The sequence below is a fragment of the Sus scrofa genome, chromosome 15 (genome assembly GCF_000003025.6).
Source record: "Sus scrofa isolate TJ Tabasco breed Duroc chromosome 15, Sscrofa11.1, whole genome shotgun sequence".
Lineage (NCBI taxonomy): Eukaryota > Metazoa > Chordata > Mammalia > Artiodactyla > Suidae > Sus > Sus scrofa.
In genome coordinates, this window is record NC_010457.5 from 52001386 (window position 1) to 52018404 (window position 17019).

The 17019-nt window shown below is 43.5% G+C and overlaps 1 protein-coding gene across 1 annotated transcript; it reads right to left on the bottom strand.

Moving 5' to 3' along the window:
* Positions 210-12190, bottom strand: LOC100739161 (M-phase phosphoprotein 6). Its single transcript, XM_013984089.2, has 4 exons — positions 11744-12190; positions 6784-6941; positions 1847-1985; positions 210-320 (listed from the first exon to the last, which is right to left on the bottom strand). Exons 1-4 carry the CDS (start codon positions 12188-12190, stop codon positions 210-212), a joined length of 855 nt encoding a protein of 284 aa, XP_013839543.2.

Below are 17019 nucleotides of genomic sequence, written 5' to 3' on the forward strand. Positions count from 1 at the left end.
CAGGGGCTGGAAATAATGAGCTCCCCATCCCCCCCCCACCGCATCCTCACCGGTCCCACCCCTTTTCCTCCAACGAGTGGAAAATCACCCAGAAGCTTCTCTCACCACCAGGCCTTCATTTATTTATTTCCTTACGGGGTGATGGCGTTTGCTTCCCTTGCTTTTCAGAAGCTAAAACGCTTTGGCAGCCAAGAATGAAAGTGTTTGTCTTAATTCTGCCCTCTCGGCATCACCCGATGCAGAAAATGGCTCGCCGTTTCCTCTGCTACTGCGGCAGCCGCTGTTGTGGTGGCAAAGATAAACAGCCCATCAGTGCGGAGCTGAAAAGAAATATAGAAAAGGGGATGGGAGTAGTTTAATTACTTTGAATGGCTTTTTGTGTTCTGTGTGATTGCTTCCTATGATACAGTAGTTTCTCATTCTCCATGCAAGCTCCGTGTTTCTATTCATAAGAATAAGATTGAAGCAGGAAATTGGCTTTCAAGAGTGTGAGAGAGAGAAAAAGGGCTGAGAGGTCGGAACTGTTTCTATCAGAGGAAAGCCAGAGGTGGGGTGTTCCCACAATGGCTGAGCCTTCCGGGGGAGGGGGGGGCTGCCCTGGACCCGCTTGGAATATTTGTGTCAGTTTCCTTGCCCTGTCCTGAGGCCTGGGGATGATCTGGTCACCAGGAAAGTGACCCAGGAGTCAGGGGAGGCAATGATAGAGCCTCTTAGAGAGAGCTTGGGACGGATCAGAGCAATGTTGAGGAAGGTCCACAAGCAAAGCCAGGGTTATTCTGGTCTGCTGGCCAGTGCTGTACCCTCTTCCTACCTGGGAAAGGGGGGATTGTGCATATGTGTCTATGTGTGTGTCCAATTCCCTTTTAAGTGACTTATAATAGGATAGATTTTATTTGTTTGTTTGTTTATGCTTTTTAGGACCGCACCCATGGCATATGGAAGTTCCCAGGCTGGGGGTTAAATCAGAGCTACAGCTGTCAGCCTACACCATAGTTCATAGTAACACCAGACCCCGACCCACTTAGTGAGGCTGGGGATTGAACCCACATCCTCATGGATACTAGTCAGATTCGTTTCTGCTGTGCCACAGCAGAAACTCCAATAGGAGAGATATTAGTCTCAGGGCTGAAACCTAGGAGATCGCTGCCTTTTCCCTCTGTACTCAACATTTCATATTTTCCATTTCCATATATTGAGAACTTGGAGTTCATAAGAATCACAAAGCTACCTCTATATATGGGGTAAGTATATGATCAAAAAGATACCTAGCCCTTGGTCACAATAAATCAAGGATTCTTGCTCTGTGCAATCTATATGACCCTTAGTCAAATACATCTATTTTTTCCATATGAAATACAAATAATTTGAATCCACTAAAGGAAGTCCTGTGATAAAGCCACTTGTAATACAAATAATATATGTTTCTTTAAATTCTATTGTTTATATGTTGGATTTTCTTAAAATACAGTAAATCTGTACTGGGGATATTTAAGTTAAGGTCTGAGCCCCTCCAGAAAACTGAGTGTCCAGAGTATGCAGAGCATTCTTCAATAAGGGGTGGGGTGGGGGGAATTTGGAAAGAAGAAATTACTGACCTTTCTCCTCATGATGAGGAGGTACCTGGAACCATCAGTTAACATCCAGCCATCAGGTACCTGGAATCTTGACACAAGCAGGCAGGTTGGGTGGCTCCACCAGAAGAACTTTGCAATCTTCAAGGTAGATTAACATCTACCATTGCTATCACAAGATGCTTTTAAATGTGGAGATTCAAGGTTTGGGGGATTCTTTTAGGCTTATATGCTTCAGATAGAAAGAGTCCAGACACTAAGCGCTGAAATATTACCTTTCTAGATTCAGAATGCAAAGGAGTAAATGTTTGCTTCAAATTCAGAATCTCAAACAGTACAGGCAAAATGTGAAAAACAGCTAAAGCCAGGGGAAGTAAGTGGAGAATTGAAGAAAGTTCACCAGGGGCAACTTCACTGGAACAACATAACAGAAAAATTGCTTATCAGTTCCAAAAGAAATGTGCCTACGAGGGCATCGAGGAAGGAAAACAGTAGAAACTCAGGAAAAAAAATGAAAAACTACAGAACAAAACACAATGAGGAAGAAGGGAACCAAAACTGTAAGGGGAGAGATGTAATAAAAAATGAAAAGGGGATTTCTCTTACAGCACATGGTTTAAGGATCCATCATTGTCACTGTAGCAGCTTGGGTCACTGTTGTGGTGCTGATTCAATCCCTGGAACATCCGCATGCCACAGGAGCAGCCAAAAAAAGGAAAGGGAAGGGAAGGGAAGCAAAAGTGGGAATAAGAAAACCCTTCCCTTTACTCCTCCCTGTTCTCCATAGGTCCTTCCCTTGAGTGTTCTTGCCTTTAAACACCCCCTCCCAGGTGCCCTCATGCTGCTCCTGGCTGAGTTCAATGTTTAGTCACATCCAATGTTTAGTCAACCCCTGTGGTGCCTTCTTCTAGGCAGGAAGGACCTGAAGAGTGAGAAGGGTCAAAATGATAGAGTCGTATCCTCTAAGCAAAAGGTAGGTTCAGAATCATATATGAAGGACCAGATGTAGGCCAGGCCAATATTTAAAGCAATAGACAGTGGAAAGGTGCTTCTGTGCAAAAGCACCCTACCCACAGGTAGGTCATGACCTCTAGAACTCCACAATATTAACTCTCTGTGTCACTGTAATAAGAGAAAGCCAAGGGAGGTGGAGATCATGAATTTGGGACTTCAAGTATCTCAGCAGGAAATGGTGTATCATGTTAGTGTATTATCCTCAGGGTCCTAAGTCTACCGTAAGTTACCAGATGAGGAAGCAGTGATGCAGGGGCCACATAGCAGGTTGATGGAACTGAGAAAGGAGCAAGAAAAGGCAGAAGGAGACAGCAACAAACACACCCCATACAGGTCACATCAGTGGATGTTGGAGACAGAAAGTTGCCTCAGGAGGCAGGGTGTTTGGCAACCACAACCAGAATTATCTCCATCCGAATGGGAGGCATGTAGGGAACGGAGAAGCACTGAGGACAGGAGTATTTTACAATTTTTATGTAGGCAAGATCAGACCTTGGAAAGACTATGGACCCAGGAGAATTAAGTTCTAATCCAGGTCTCTCTCTCTCTCTCTCTCTTTTTTTTTTTTTTTTCCTTTTTTTGGCAGTGCCCATAGCATATAGAAATTCCCAAGCCAGGGATCGAACCCTTGCCACAGCAGTGACCCAAGTCTCTTCAGTGACAATGCCAAATCCTTAACCCACTACACCACAAGGTAACTCCTCTCTTTAACTAATAACATAACTCTGGGCAAGTCACCTTATTTCTGTAAGCCTGATTTGCTTCATCCTACAATAGGGTCACCTCTAAACTTCTCTGATTCCACAACTGTTCTCACCCTTTATTGTAGGTCATTCCAGCATAGTATAATCTAGGCGAAGGAACCAAATTTGCAAAGCAAAAGCCTGAATAAGTAAATAAATAACCCAACTATTGCTGTTTCCATGAAAAAGTCTGAGGAGAATGTTTCACAAACCAATTGGAGGCCCAAGGTTTGGGGGTATCAGTTGCTGGAAAGGTGAAGACTAGAAAGGGAATATTGTCTTAAACTATAAAATCTTCAATACATGAATAAGGTGAAAACAGATTTATTTGCCAAATCTCACAATCCTAGTATGTGGGGACACCCTTTAAAACTTTATAGAGGAAGTTGTCCACCCAAAGGGTAAATAAACTTACCAAATGCATTACACCAGCAGGTGGTACAGGGAAGAAATAACTGGATAAATGGCTTCTAACTTGGTTTGGGGAAGTTTTAGGAATGGCCAAGTCTGACAGACTAGAACATTACAAAGGGGTGGAAACAGTTAAGGTTGACATCTGGAAAATAATAAAGCTGTCCCTCTTCCCTAAGGGCATTCGAGTCATGTTAAAAAAAAAAAAAAAAAAAAAAAAAAAAAAAAAAAAACCAGTTCTGTGTTCAGCTGAGAGTGTGACCAGTCTTTGTTTTAGTAAAATGAAAGTAGCATAATAAGGAAAAAAAAGAAGCTGCTCTGGATGAAAGACCACTAAAGATTGTGTAGAGTTGTGATACAGCAATGATGGTAGAGGGCCTGTGGTCCAGCCCTGTCACCATGTGCCTTGCTTATGTCTTCGAGTGAGGATTGTCTACATCTTATGGTTTCTCTTCCTGAATCAGGGGCATCATCCACTCTTTGATGGCACCACAGTCAACATTCCGCACAACCACTTGTGCATTGTATTTTAACCCCATCCCTCATTACTGGAAAACAAGAGCTTAACCCTCATTTTCTGAGACATGTGTTACAGTCACATTTCAGGTCTCTGTACAAGTAGATGTTCTGAGGTTGCAAACATGTTAATGGGTGTTTTGCTAGGTAAGGATTTTCAAAATGGCCCTGAGTGCATTTACTTTTCTCCTTGCATTTTAATCAGCCTGTCATTCCATTATCTGCATTCTGTGTTGGCTGTTGGGGATCATTAGGCAAAACCTAGCTATCGCTGCATATTACTCAGTACGTTTGCTCTAATAAGCTTTCGTAAATAAAACCCAAAGAGATGAAAAAGGCCAGTGGCTGATTACATGCAACCAATTTGGTCTCATTAGGTTCTTATAAGGAGAAAAAGTAAATATAATCTTTATAAATCATACAGCTATAACAGAGATGCCTGGCAAAATTCATTAGTTAAGATAATAAGAGTGAAGACCATTTAAACGTGTATAACAGTTTAGTTTATGAAGCTGTTAAGTACTATTTCATCCATTATAAACTTTTACAAAACTCAAAGATGTAATCAGGTGGAGGAAATGATGTATTCTTCCATGATTCCCTAAGGTTTGGGCTTAATAAATTGCTATTAAAACAATGATAAAAACTAATGCTTTTCTTGAACCTTTCATTCAAATGAGTGACTCATAAAATATGAATTTATTTTCCCTTGATGTCTAAGGCCTAGATACAGTTAATTCAACCTATTTTACAGAGGGTACCATTAAGGCTCAAACCTAATTAAATGATAAACTAAAAACAAAATAAAACAAAACAAACAAAAAACACACACCCACAGAATTGAAAGCAAACAGAGAATACACCCTAAGGTTATTGCTTCTCAAGCCAAACTAAAGTTAGAATTTTCATTTAAAAAAAAAAAGACTGGTGCCTCTTTTATTACTTTGCTCTAAGCATAGCTTGATTTGATTCTTGGGTAGCAAGTAAGGCAAATGTTGATGGCTAGACTTGAATATTACTTCCCAACTGAAGAATCTGTTCAGGATAAAAAATAAAACAACTATGTAAGGAGAGTAGAACTTGGAGGAAGACAGCCTGGTTTTAGGAACTCTTAACTCTGTGAACTTGACGAAGGGACTGAATGGACCCAGTATTCGCTCAGATGAAGTCGTGGTAACAGTGCTGGGAGGAGGGAAGGAGATGATGAATATCAGAGAGGGGAAAATCTTTGCAAATTTTCTAGTGCTACCTAAATGCTATCCATTCCCCAGTCTCTTTCCTGGAGAAACAAGAGGTTCGTTGCAGTCACCCCCCCACCCCACCCCCTTATCCGCAGGAGATTGATTCCAGGAGCTCCCAGGGATACCAAAATCCTTGGATGCTCAAGTCCCTTATATAAAACAGTGGATATGACAGAGCCTCCATATCCATGTATGCAAAATCCGCAGAAACCAAGGGTGGAGTGTATGAGCTATGAAGTCATGAGAATTCGTCCCCATCTCCAAAAAGCCCTATTGCATTTTTTTGCAAATAACTTTCTGTTTGCCTTTAAGACTTTGCCTGAGGAATCAGTAGACTGTTCTATCTCAGCACTGGGGAAACTGAGGCAGCCATCTCTGCTTCACCACCTCTCATTAGAGGACAGAATGTCATTCCTATACTTGGCCCAAACCTGTCAGTCCAGGAGGAGACAGGTTTTGTTTGTTTGTTTGATTGTTTGTTTTTTAAATGTACAAAATTTTTTTTTTTTTTTTTTTGTCTTTTCTAGGGCCACACCCGAGGCATGTGGAGGTTCCCAGGCTAGGGGTCTAATCGGAGCTGTAGCGCTGGCCTACACCACAGCCACAGCAACACCAGATCATTAACCCACTGAGCAAGGTCAGGAATCAAACCCGCAATCTCATGGTTCCTAGTCGGATTCGTTAACCACTGAGCCATGATGGGACCTCTGATACAGGTTTTTGAGACTGCCAAAGAGAATGGCATTGTGCATTTCATTCAAGTTGCCCTCTCCCCTGTCCCATCACTGCCAACCCCCTCCTTTCAGCCCTGACTTCCATACTAATGGGTGCCTTCAGGGTACAAGGAATGAACTCTACAGAAGCCCTCCTTCCAAAAGCACTCCCATCACAGTGTGAATATTAGTAGCAATAAGGAAGAGAAGAATTGGAAGGAGGGGGTTGGGGGCTGAGAAGGTAAAATGGAGAGTAGCAAGTACTATCTTGGGCAGTTAGGCTCTCAAATGAATTATCCCTGAGCTTGATTTGTGCACACATAACAAAGGAAGTAAAAGAACCACTGATTTTGAATAAATCATTAGAGATTAAACAACATATATGCATTCTTTGGGCTGCAAACAGCAGCAGTGCCTAGGTGGAGAGGGTTGTGATGTTGGGGCTGGGGGGGGGAGCCAACAGGAAGAGGAAGTTTATTTTATTCTTTTTTCTTTCTTTCTTTCCCCCTCCATCTTCAATAGAAAGGATGTAGCCACAGTGAAGTGCCTCTTACAATAGATACAACAGCGCCACCTAGAGACCAAGAGGCAACTGTCCCTCCTGCCAGAGAGCCGCCAGAACTGAAACTGATTATCCCCGTCCCGTGGCACTGCTTTAATGGAGCTTCCTCCGGCTGAGCTTGATGGCTGCTTCACCGTCAGGCAGTCCGCAGACAAATCTTGAACTGACCGCTTGCAAGGCCAAGGATACAAGGGTTGTCTTTGCTGACAATAGCAGCACGCCGCAGCTTCTCCAGAGTGTAGTCCCAAAACATTAAAGCGGAAAAGACCTTATGGATTACACCCCCCCAAGACTCCCCTTCCCCCATCAAAATGCTAATTTCCTGGAGTTTCTCTTTCCTGTGTCCTATTCTTTGCGTGTTAAGATAATGAATGCAAATTTTATGCATTTTGCTCAGAGGCATCTAATTAGACAGATTAGCTCGTCGACTCAGTAACCTTCTATTTTATTCTTCTAAAAGAAGGTGGTGCCAGTTAGGACTTAAACTCTGTGTGTTTGTGTATGAGCAGAGCTCCCAGGCCTGGGCCCCCAGCCCCCACCCGGTGCAGAGTAGTAAACCCCTGCATTTTGTGCCTGTTCAACCACCATACATTTGCATTTGGGGGCATTCACATGCCCTTCATCAAAAGTCCAACAAAATATATGGGCACCGGTACCCCCAAAGTGCACGTTTCTGTGAGCAAAAGGGAAATGAAAACTTAGCTTACAAAAGTCCAAGAAGTATGAACACTTGATGGGCATAACCTCTGAACAAAGGAAATGAAAGACTAAAACACACACGGGTGCCCTCCTTTGTTCCAAAAATGAATTCCAGTTCTTGTGGGCACACTGCCAGCCTGCCTTCCAGAGGAAAAGAAAACTCACTTATCAGGGAAAGATAAACCAGAGACAGGAGGCTAACAAGCTCTCAGATTGACAAAAGCATCAGAGGTTGCCATGGAGAGAGATCTCTTAAACCGTGAGGGTCATTATCCCCTGCCTCTCAAAATCCATCAGGTGTGCCAGCCTAGGCTCTCATTAGACAAACAAGATTCCTCAAAGGAACCTCTGGGTCACCTCTTGACACGTCTCTCCTTGAAGAAGCTGACAATTCCTAAAAGACATCCAGATGTGCGCATGAGTCACCCACTGTCTAAATCTCCCTGAAAGAGACCACCGTGCACAGTCAGTAAAACTTGGGGATCAGAGGGTACAAACTCCAATACCTGCCTGTGCCATTTGATGACGGCCAGTTAGTCAGGGATGGTGACAAGTTGAGCAACTCCACATGCCTGTCTACAAGGAACAGCCGTTCTCAATTCCAGCCACTTGTTGCCTTGAGGAAATGCCAGCACAGTATTGCTAGCCTGTTTGTAAGAGAAGCCCGAAATCCGGACGTGGATATGAAATCTCCTGATTTATAGATGCTGGCAGTAACTCAAAAATTTTAAACCCTGGTGCTGAACCAAACAAAACTTGGCCAAAGGCTTCATTTGACCTTGAAAATGCCAAAGCAACCCCTGCCTTAGGTCCTTCACAGCCTTTGAAAGTCTCTACTCCACCCACACCCAACTCTTAGGCCTCCTCTGTGGATACTAAGGGCAGAAACTTTCACACCTCTACACCTTTGTTGATCCTGTGTCACCTGTCTGAGCTGGTCTTTCCTCCAGTCTCTCCCTGCTTGTCAAAATCCAGTATCAAGGTCCAACTCAAATGTCAATTTGTTTGTGAAACCTGCCAGAATCACTGCAGTCAAAATTAATCATTCCAGTAACACTCGGTTTTTATCTCTGTTCTTACACTTAGCAGATCAGCCTCACAGGAGGGCTAAGCAGTGTTGGTGTGAGTCTCAGTTGTGAGTCCTTGAGACCTTGTATTGTGTCCAACAAACACATCTCTATCTCCGCCCAGAACCCAGCACGGAACCTGTGTTGATGGTTGGCTCAAATTTACGTTGAGGAAGTTATGATGTGAGAAACAAGACTTGCAGTTCGTTGATTTAAAAAAAAAAAAAAAAAAAAAAAAGCTGAAAAACTCAGGGCACTTCAAAGATAATTAATTCAATCCCTGCCTTGCATTAATCATGTCAGGTGATCAGATGACAAGGCCCAGGTACTTCTGAAATCAGGTCTACACAATGATGATTAAATCAACAGCCATCGGAAAAGGTGCATCTCTGCCTGACCCCAGGGATATGTGGTTTATTACCATGTGTATTATGACTTCCTAGTGGCAGGATTCTTTTTACCCCCCCCCCATGTTTTCATCCTATATACCCATCACACTTTCTACCACAGCGAAGGGATTCAATAAAATGTTTGTGGAGTTTAATTATTATCATCGAAAAACTAACAAGCACCTGCTTCATGCAAAGAACACACTCTGTGTTGTGTGCCAGACCCTCCAACACCTACAGTCTGGTGGAAAGCAAAGCATATTTAAACGGAAAAAATTTAAAACTCCATCAGTATATGGTAAATGGTGGAAAGCACTTCTTGAGCTCCAGCTACGCGGCATGCCTCTTGCTAAATGCTGGGGATTCAAAGAAGACAAGAAGCAATGTCCACCCTCATAGAGACTGGCTATCACACCTGGGAGTTGGAAATGGAAAAATCATTGTGGGCTGAGCCATCAGGAAAAGTGCAGTTTGAAATCACAGGAAGCAGGGAGCTAGTAAATTCGGCATGGAAATTGATACCCTATTGTTTTAACAGTAGGATGTTAAGGAGGGGGAAATGTCAAATAAATTAAGATGTTGCTAAAGGGCAAATACTCTAAAATGATGCTATTCAACATCCCAGTGGCCTTTCTAGGATACGGTGATGAGAAAATCCCTAGTTCTCAACCTTGGGATCACATCTGGTTAAGACTAATATTGATGCTCCAAGGAGCTAGTGGGTGAGAGGTCATGAGGTCTGACAGGAAGGACAGCTCTGCCTGGCACCTGAAGTTGTCCCTGACTTTCCATCTTGAGACACGGATGCTGAAGGAAGGAAACCCTCTATTCTACCCTAGCATTGTCCTGCCTTTCATTATCCCCAAAACACTACTCTGCATCTGTCTTAGTCATTTCAGGCTGCTATAACAAAAATACCCTTACCTATGTGGCTGATAAACAACAGAAATTTCCAACAGTCTGGGTCTGGGGAGTCCAAGGTCAAGGTGCTGGCAGATTTGGTGTCTGGTGAGGACATTCCTCCTCATTGACTACCATCTTCTCCGTGTGACCTCCTACAAATAGGGACAAGCTAGTTCTCAGGGCCTTTTTTTTTTTTTTTTTTTTTTTTTAATGAAACCAGATGTTTATTTCAGAAGAATTTTTTTTTCTCTTTATAGAGCCACACATGTGGCACATGGAAGTCCTGGGTCAGGGGTCCAATTAGAGCTATAGCTGCCATGTAAGCCACAGCCACAGCAACACCTGATCAGAGCCATATCTGTGACCTTGTGACCTGTGCTGCAATTTGTGGCAACACCAGATCCTTAGTCCACTGAGGCACTGAGCGAGGCCAGGGATCAAACTCACATCCTCGTGGAGACAATGTCATGTCCTTAACCTGCTGAGCCACAATGGGAACTCCAAGAACACTATTTTTTAAACATTATTTAAGGGCTTTTTAAAAAAAGGACCATAGGAGTCCCCGTAGTGGCGCAGTGGTTAACGAATCCAACTAGGAACCATGAGGTTGCAGGTTCGATCCCTGCCCTTGTTCAGTGGGTTAAGGATCCCGTGTTGCCATGAGCTGTGGTGTAGGTCGCAGACGCGGCTCGGATCCCGCATTGCTGTGGCTCTGGCGTAGGCCGGCGGCTGCAGCTCCGATTAGACCCCTAGCCTGGGAACCTCCATATGCCACGGGAGCGGCCCAAAAAATGGCAAAAAGACGAAAGAAAAAAAAAAGGACCATAATTCCACACACTGACAATGACTTGTTTGCACAGAAGTACTTGAAGTACTTTGGGCTGGAGAGGGATTTTTTTGCTGTTGTTATTGTTTTGTTTTGCTTTTTAGGACTGCACCAGACGCATATGGACGTTCCCAGGCTGGGGGTCAAACTGGAGCTGCAGCTGCTGGCCTACACCACAGCCACAGCAATGCAGAATCTAAGCCACTTCTGCAAACTGCACCATCCTTAACCCACTGAGCAGGGCCAGGGGTTGAACATATCCTCATGGATACTAGTTGGATTTGTTTCCACTGAGCCACGATGGGAACTCCCAGGGATGTTTTTTCTTGATGAATTTATATATAATGAATTCTCATGACATTTGATTCCAAAATATATGTACAAAATGGCTCGACGTGATTAACAAGTTAAAAGAGACTATAAACATAATTGCAATTTAAACACTGTTGTTAGTTTATATGAGTCAATTCAAGGTCAGTGAAGGGAGCATTATATTTTTTTAAAAAAATCAGAGATAAAAAAAGTCTTTAGGAAGCAACTATGTATTTATGTACCTTTAAAGATCAAGGGTTAAAAATCCATTCTTGATGAGTACCATTAAGCAAAAGATGAATAACATTCATCACACATCTGTTCCAAAAGCAGAATGTTGTCAAAATTATACATTTATTTACAAATAAACAGCATTAATAATTATAAAGAAACCTACAGAATGAGTTCCAAAACGTGCTCTCACAAGTCATCCTGAGCCATAACTTAAGGCATCCATTTAATCTTGGGGCTTTAACACCGTCTTCGCTTTTTTTTTTTTTTTTTTTTGTCTTTTGTTGTTGTTGTTGCTATTTCTTGGGCCGCTCCTGTGGCATATGGAGGTTCCCAGGCTAGGGGTTGAATCGGAGCTGTAGCCACCGGCCTACGCCAGAGCCACAGCAACGCGGGATCCCAGCCGCGTCTGCAACCTACACCACAGCTCACGGCAATGCCCGATCGTTAACCCACTGAGCAAGGGCAGGGACCGAACCCGCAACCTCATGGTTCCTAGTCGGATTCGTTAACCACTGCGCCACGACGGGAACTCCCGTCTTTGCTTTCACTGGTCTTACGTCTCCATTTTCATCTTCTTCATAGTCGGCACGATCTCTTTTTCTGGCAAAGTTTCTCCCAATTGTCCCCACCAAGGTCTCATAGAGTCTGGCCATTTCTTTATCTGACACATCGAGCTCCATCTTTTCATTTTCAACTTCTTTTGCTTTGTTTTCAGCATTCATCTGAAGCATTAAATTTTCAACTTCAGGGTTAAATCCTTGGAATGACATTCTTCCGTAGAGATCTTCACATATCAAGAAACTCTGCTCTTCTATTATGAAACTCTCTTTCTCTTTTAGCTCTGGCAAATCCAAGTACCAGTGCTCTTCGTTAATGATTTTCTTTTCTTCTGTTTCTAGTTGTTTCTTGGTTTCTGAATCCAGTCGCCTGTGCATGAACTTCATGCGAAGCAGCTTTTTGGACAACTTGGTCTTGCCGTTGGCTGCCATGCTGAGTCCTGTCGGGTGCTGGCGCGCTCCGTGGCTCCAGCCCTTGGTGAGCTGCAAGCTGGGTGTGTGTACATAAGTAAGGACTCATGGGGCCTCTTCTTGTAAGGGCGCTTATCCCAATCCAATCATGCAATCAAGAGGGCTCCGCCCACATGATCTAATCACCTCCCAACGGCCCTGCCTCCTAATACCTTGGAGGTTACTGATGGGTTTTTTTTTTTTTATTTAATAGAGATAAAATTTATTTGTTAAATTTTTTTATAATTAAATGAAGCAAATTTTCAGCTTATTGAGATATAATTGACAAAAATTGTATGTAACTGAGATGTACAACTTGATATTTTGATACACATTTCCATTGTGAAACAACACAATCAAGCTAATTAACATCTGCATCACCTCAGAATTAACATGTGTGTGTGGTGTGACCACTTAAGGTCTACCTTCTAAGCAGAAGAAAGTATACAGTAGAGATTAACTGTACATCAGATCTCCAAAACTTAATCATCTGCGCAACTGAAATTTTGTACCCTGTGACTGGCCTCTGACTACAATTTTAGTCTATTTCGATAAGTATTTTAGATTTTTTATTATAGTTTATTTATGACATTGTGTCAATTTCTGCTGTAAGCAAAGTGGCTCACATATATATACATGAATATATATATATATATATATATTCTTTTTCTTGTATTATCTTCTATCATGTTCTATCACAAGAGATTGGATATAGTTCCCTGTGCTATACAGCAGGACCTTACTGCTCATCCATTCTAAATGTAGTAGTTTGGAGTTCCTGTCGTGGCTCCGTGGTAACAAACCCAACTAGTATCCGTGAGGACGAGGGTTTGATCCCTGGCCTCACTCAGAGGGTTGAGGATCCAGTGTTGTCATGAACTGTGGTGTAGGCTCAGATGTGGCTCAGATCCCGCATTGCTGTGACTGTGGTGTAGGCCAGCAGCTACAGCTCTGATTCAACCCCTAGCCTGGGAACTTCCATATGCCACAGGTGTGGCCCTAAAAAGACAATAAATAAATAAATAAATAAATGTAATATTTTGCATCTACTAACCCCAACATAAGAATGGGCACACTGGGGGTGGCAGGAGACACACACAAACATTCCAACCATAGAAGTATAGAGATTGCCATCCCTCAGTGGATCACCCCTGACTATCCAAAAACCTTCCAGTCCCTGGGTACAGCTTCCCTACTGTGGGATAGGAAGAGGATAACCATGACAATGGTCCACTCTGATTCCCAACTTGAATTAGGTCAATTGGTCAGAGAAAGCAGTGACAAAAGGAGGAAGAACAGTGTGATTTCTGTGTAAGCCTTTCTCTTCCAAGAGGGTGAGTGGATGTCATGACACATAGCTGTGCTTCCTTTTCTTTTCTTTTTTTTTTTTTTTTGGCTTTTTAGAGCCACACATGCAACATATGGAAGTTCCCAGGCTAGGTGTCCAATCAGAGCTGTAGCCACCGGCCTTTGCCACAGCCAGAGCAATGCTGGATCCAAGCTGCATCTGTGACCTACACCAGATCCTTAACCCACTGAGCGAGGCCAGGGATTGAACTTGAGTCCTCATGGATGCTAGTCGGGTTCCTTAACCACTAAGCCACGATGGGACCTCCAAGCTGATTCCTTATTCCACCAAGGAAACAATCCCTGATAACTGAGAGCCTAAGCTTATAACCACCCTATAAAACAGAGAAAATCCAGTTGAAGAAATAAGAAAGAAAGAGAAAAGGGAAAAAAAGAGAGGGATGTGGGAGTTCCCATTGTGGTTCAGTGGAAACGAATCCAACTAGTATCCATGAGGATGCAGGTTTGATCCCTGGCCCCCGCTCAGTGTGTTAAGGATCTGGCATTGCCACTAGCTGTGGTGAAGGTCACAGACTAAGCTCGGATCCCATGCTGCCATGGCTGTGGTGTAGGCCAGCAGCTGTAGCTCTGATTCAACCCCTAGCCTGGGAACTTCCATATGCCAAGGGTGTGGCCCTAAAAAGAAAAAAAAAAAAAAAAAGACAGAGGGAGGTAAGAGGAGATCAGTATAGTAGGTAAAAATTAAAATATGAAGGATTATTTATTGAGAGGGTTGAGGTGGACCTGGAGCTTAAGACCAAAAGTTTTTGGAAATAGGGGCAAATGAGGAAAAGGAAAAAAAAAAAAGAATTAAATAGACTCAAATCCCTGCTTCACAAGCCCATGCTCTGCCACTAATTTATTCTAAAAAAAAAAAAAAAAAAAAAAAAAAAAGAGGCAGAAGGAGATCACAAGATGGGAGAAAAATAATCAGCACAGAAGTAGAGGTGTCAACCTGAACAGATTTCAAACTGAAACAAAGAATTTATATGATTAGCTGCAATTACATGGACATGTATAAACATCTCGGGGCAAATGTTACCCAGCAAAACTTCAGTGCTTCATGGTGCCTTATGTGTAGTTTAGTCTTTTGATATTTATTTTACATTCTGCCAGCAAAATTTTTGTCCTATCTGATGTGTTTTGCCAAGTCCTCTATTTGGGATGCTTCCTGATTTAAATATTTTTAGCTGCAGTGGTTTTTTAATCACGAGGGTATTGTTTCGAAAGCAATTATTTTATGTGCAACCAAAAGCAAAATTGAAACCCAATCCAGATTCATCTGAGATCATCCTATAAGCGAGGAGCACCACGGAAAAAGGCAGAAAGCTGCCCTTGAGGACTGGAATATGAAGGCATATCAGATTTCTCTTATGAAACATGGTTAATGGGTGACCTTTGCTGATATCACCCGAGGTTGTTGATTGAAAACAGCAAATTGCAGCTTCATCTGGGTTCATCAGAAAACGAGGCCCGTTTACTCCTCCCACCTTGAAATCGAGCCTCTTTGCAATCAGCCAGGCTTCTGAGTGGCCTATAGTTTGATCAGAGGAGCATGAATGACTTTCTAGAAAGAAATGTAACATCATGCCATCTGATGATTTTGCTGAGGAAGCAGTACCATTCCTGGTTCCGTGTTTTAAGGCTTGGTAGCACCTGGAAGGGGGAGGAATGGAAATTTCCAGATTGATCGAGTCATGAGCCATCTCTGGGTGGGCATCTTCCTCCAGAGCCCACTCTTCAGGAACAGAGCAAATTCATCTGTTCCCTGAGGTCTCTGTTGCTGGTTTCCAGTTGCCACTTACCCCTGCAGTCCTTTGCTACCAAAAAGTGATAGGGAAAGACGGGATCACATTCTTTGTAGCAAAGCAGACACACAACCATTTTTACAGCAAACAAATTATGGGCCCCAAAGAACTATTCCCATTGTTCACGGAAGTGCTCATTCCACGCAATCACCATGTAGTCTGTTGGAAAGGGTCAGGGGCTGCATCAGGCTGCAATGAGGCACATCCCCTTTCCTTCCCAGAGTATTCCTCAGCCTGGCTCTGTGACAGCTGCGAGACTGTGGTTTAGGAAGCCGCTACAGATCCAGCTTTCTTTCTATTAAGTTCATAGCCAACCAAGCTACAGTTCTCAGGGCAGATCTTAAAACCACACGCAGGGAAGGAGACAGAGGGGCAGTCTAGAAAAGGTTTCCCAGAGGAATCTCCTGCTGCAAAATGAAGGCAGGAGCTGCTGCCTGTCGGGTGGGAGGGAGGGTCCAAGCAGGGACACTGGTGGCCTCAGGGAAAGTATACTACACCAGAAAAGGGATGGAGCAGGGAAGGGTGAAGTCTAGCCCAGAAGGTCCCCTTCCAGCACTGATTTATTCTTTCTGCCTTATGGTCTACCTCAGACACTGATGTGGGCTTTACCCCCTCCTTTACATCACTCTCTGCTGCTCCCAAACTCTCCACTCTCCCACTGCCTTCAGATCCAAGTGCAAATCTCTAAATGCAGATCTCAGGAACTGACAAGATAGCACCAGCAAGCCTTTCCCACCCTTCTCAATTTGATGTTCCCACTCTGTGCCAGCCAGGTTTGGGCTTCCCCTGCAGACCCTATGTTCTGCCTAGCTCCACTGGCTCTCATCCTTGGAGCTCCAGTTCCCAAGGAGGCTGGTCGGGCTCAGCCAATAGGGAAAGAGGGGTGGGGCCAGGCAGGAGGTACAGGGGAGGGAACAGAGAGGAAATAACTCTTTGTCCTGGCTCCTTGCCTATCAAGCTCCTTTAACCTTGGCGCCCTGTGGCACCCTGGGTTAAGATTCTGACTGCAGCAGCTTACCTCAGTGCAGAGGTGCGGGTTCCATCCCTGGCCGGGTGCAGTGGGTTAAGGGATACTGTGTTGCCACAGCTGCAGCTCGGATTCAATCCCTGGCCAGGGAACTACTATATGCCACAGGTGCAGTCATAAAATTAAATTTTAAAAAATTTAAGAAGCAGCTAGTTCTCACTTTCTGAGAACTAGCCATCAGGCTCTTGAGAGGTAGATTGGTAGATTTCCGTTAAAAAACCACCACAACCCTGGGGACATCACAAATTCACTGAATAATCCATCTGACCCTCATTTGCTCTTCTCGTCTACACCTTCCATCCATTTAGTCACCCTTCTGTGTTGAAATGCTGGTGGACTGAGAAAAATATCATGAGAGGAGAGCAAATAAAGAGCCTTCTGTCCTTGATGGGCTTCTTCTTTATAATCTCACCTTTTTATTACCTTTATTAAGCTTGGCATGCACAGAGGGCCTAAAAAGAGGAAGAAAGAAACAATTTGAGTGTGGGTTTGGCAGCATTCTCCTTCCCTTGAGGGGGAGATTATACACATAGTTTATTACCTTCTCATGCTCCTGAACACTGCTTAAAGCCATGTAATATCTTTCCGTGGGTAAATGAGTAGCAGCTCTCTCTAGTTTGTCAATCAAT

Bases quoted from the DNA above. Each gene is read 5' to 3' on its own strand.
- LOC100739161 (XM_013984089.2), bottom strand. From the start codon at position 12,190: ATGGCAGCCAACGGCAAGACCAAGTTGTCCAAAAAGCTGCTTCGCATG. The intron at 1,986-6,783 runs GTGGCGCTGTTG...ATGTTGTTCCAG, and splicing joins AGTTGCCTCTTGGTCTCTAG to TGAAGTTGCCCCTGGTGAAC. The intron at 321-1,846 runs GTAATATTTCAG...ATTTCTTTTCAG, and splicing joins TGCATTCTGAATCTAGAAAG to CTCCGCACTGATGGGCTGTT.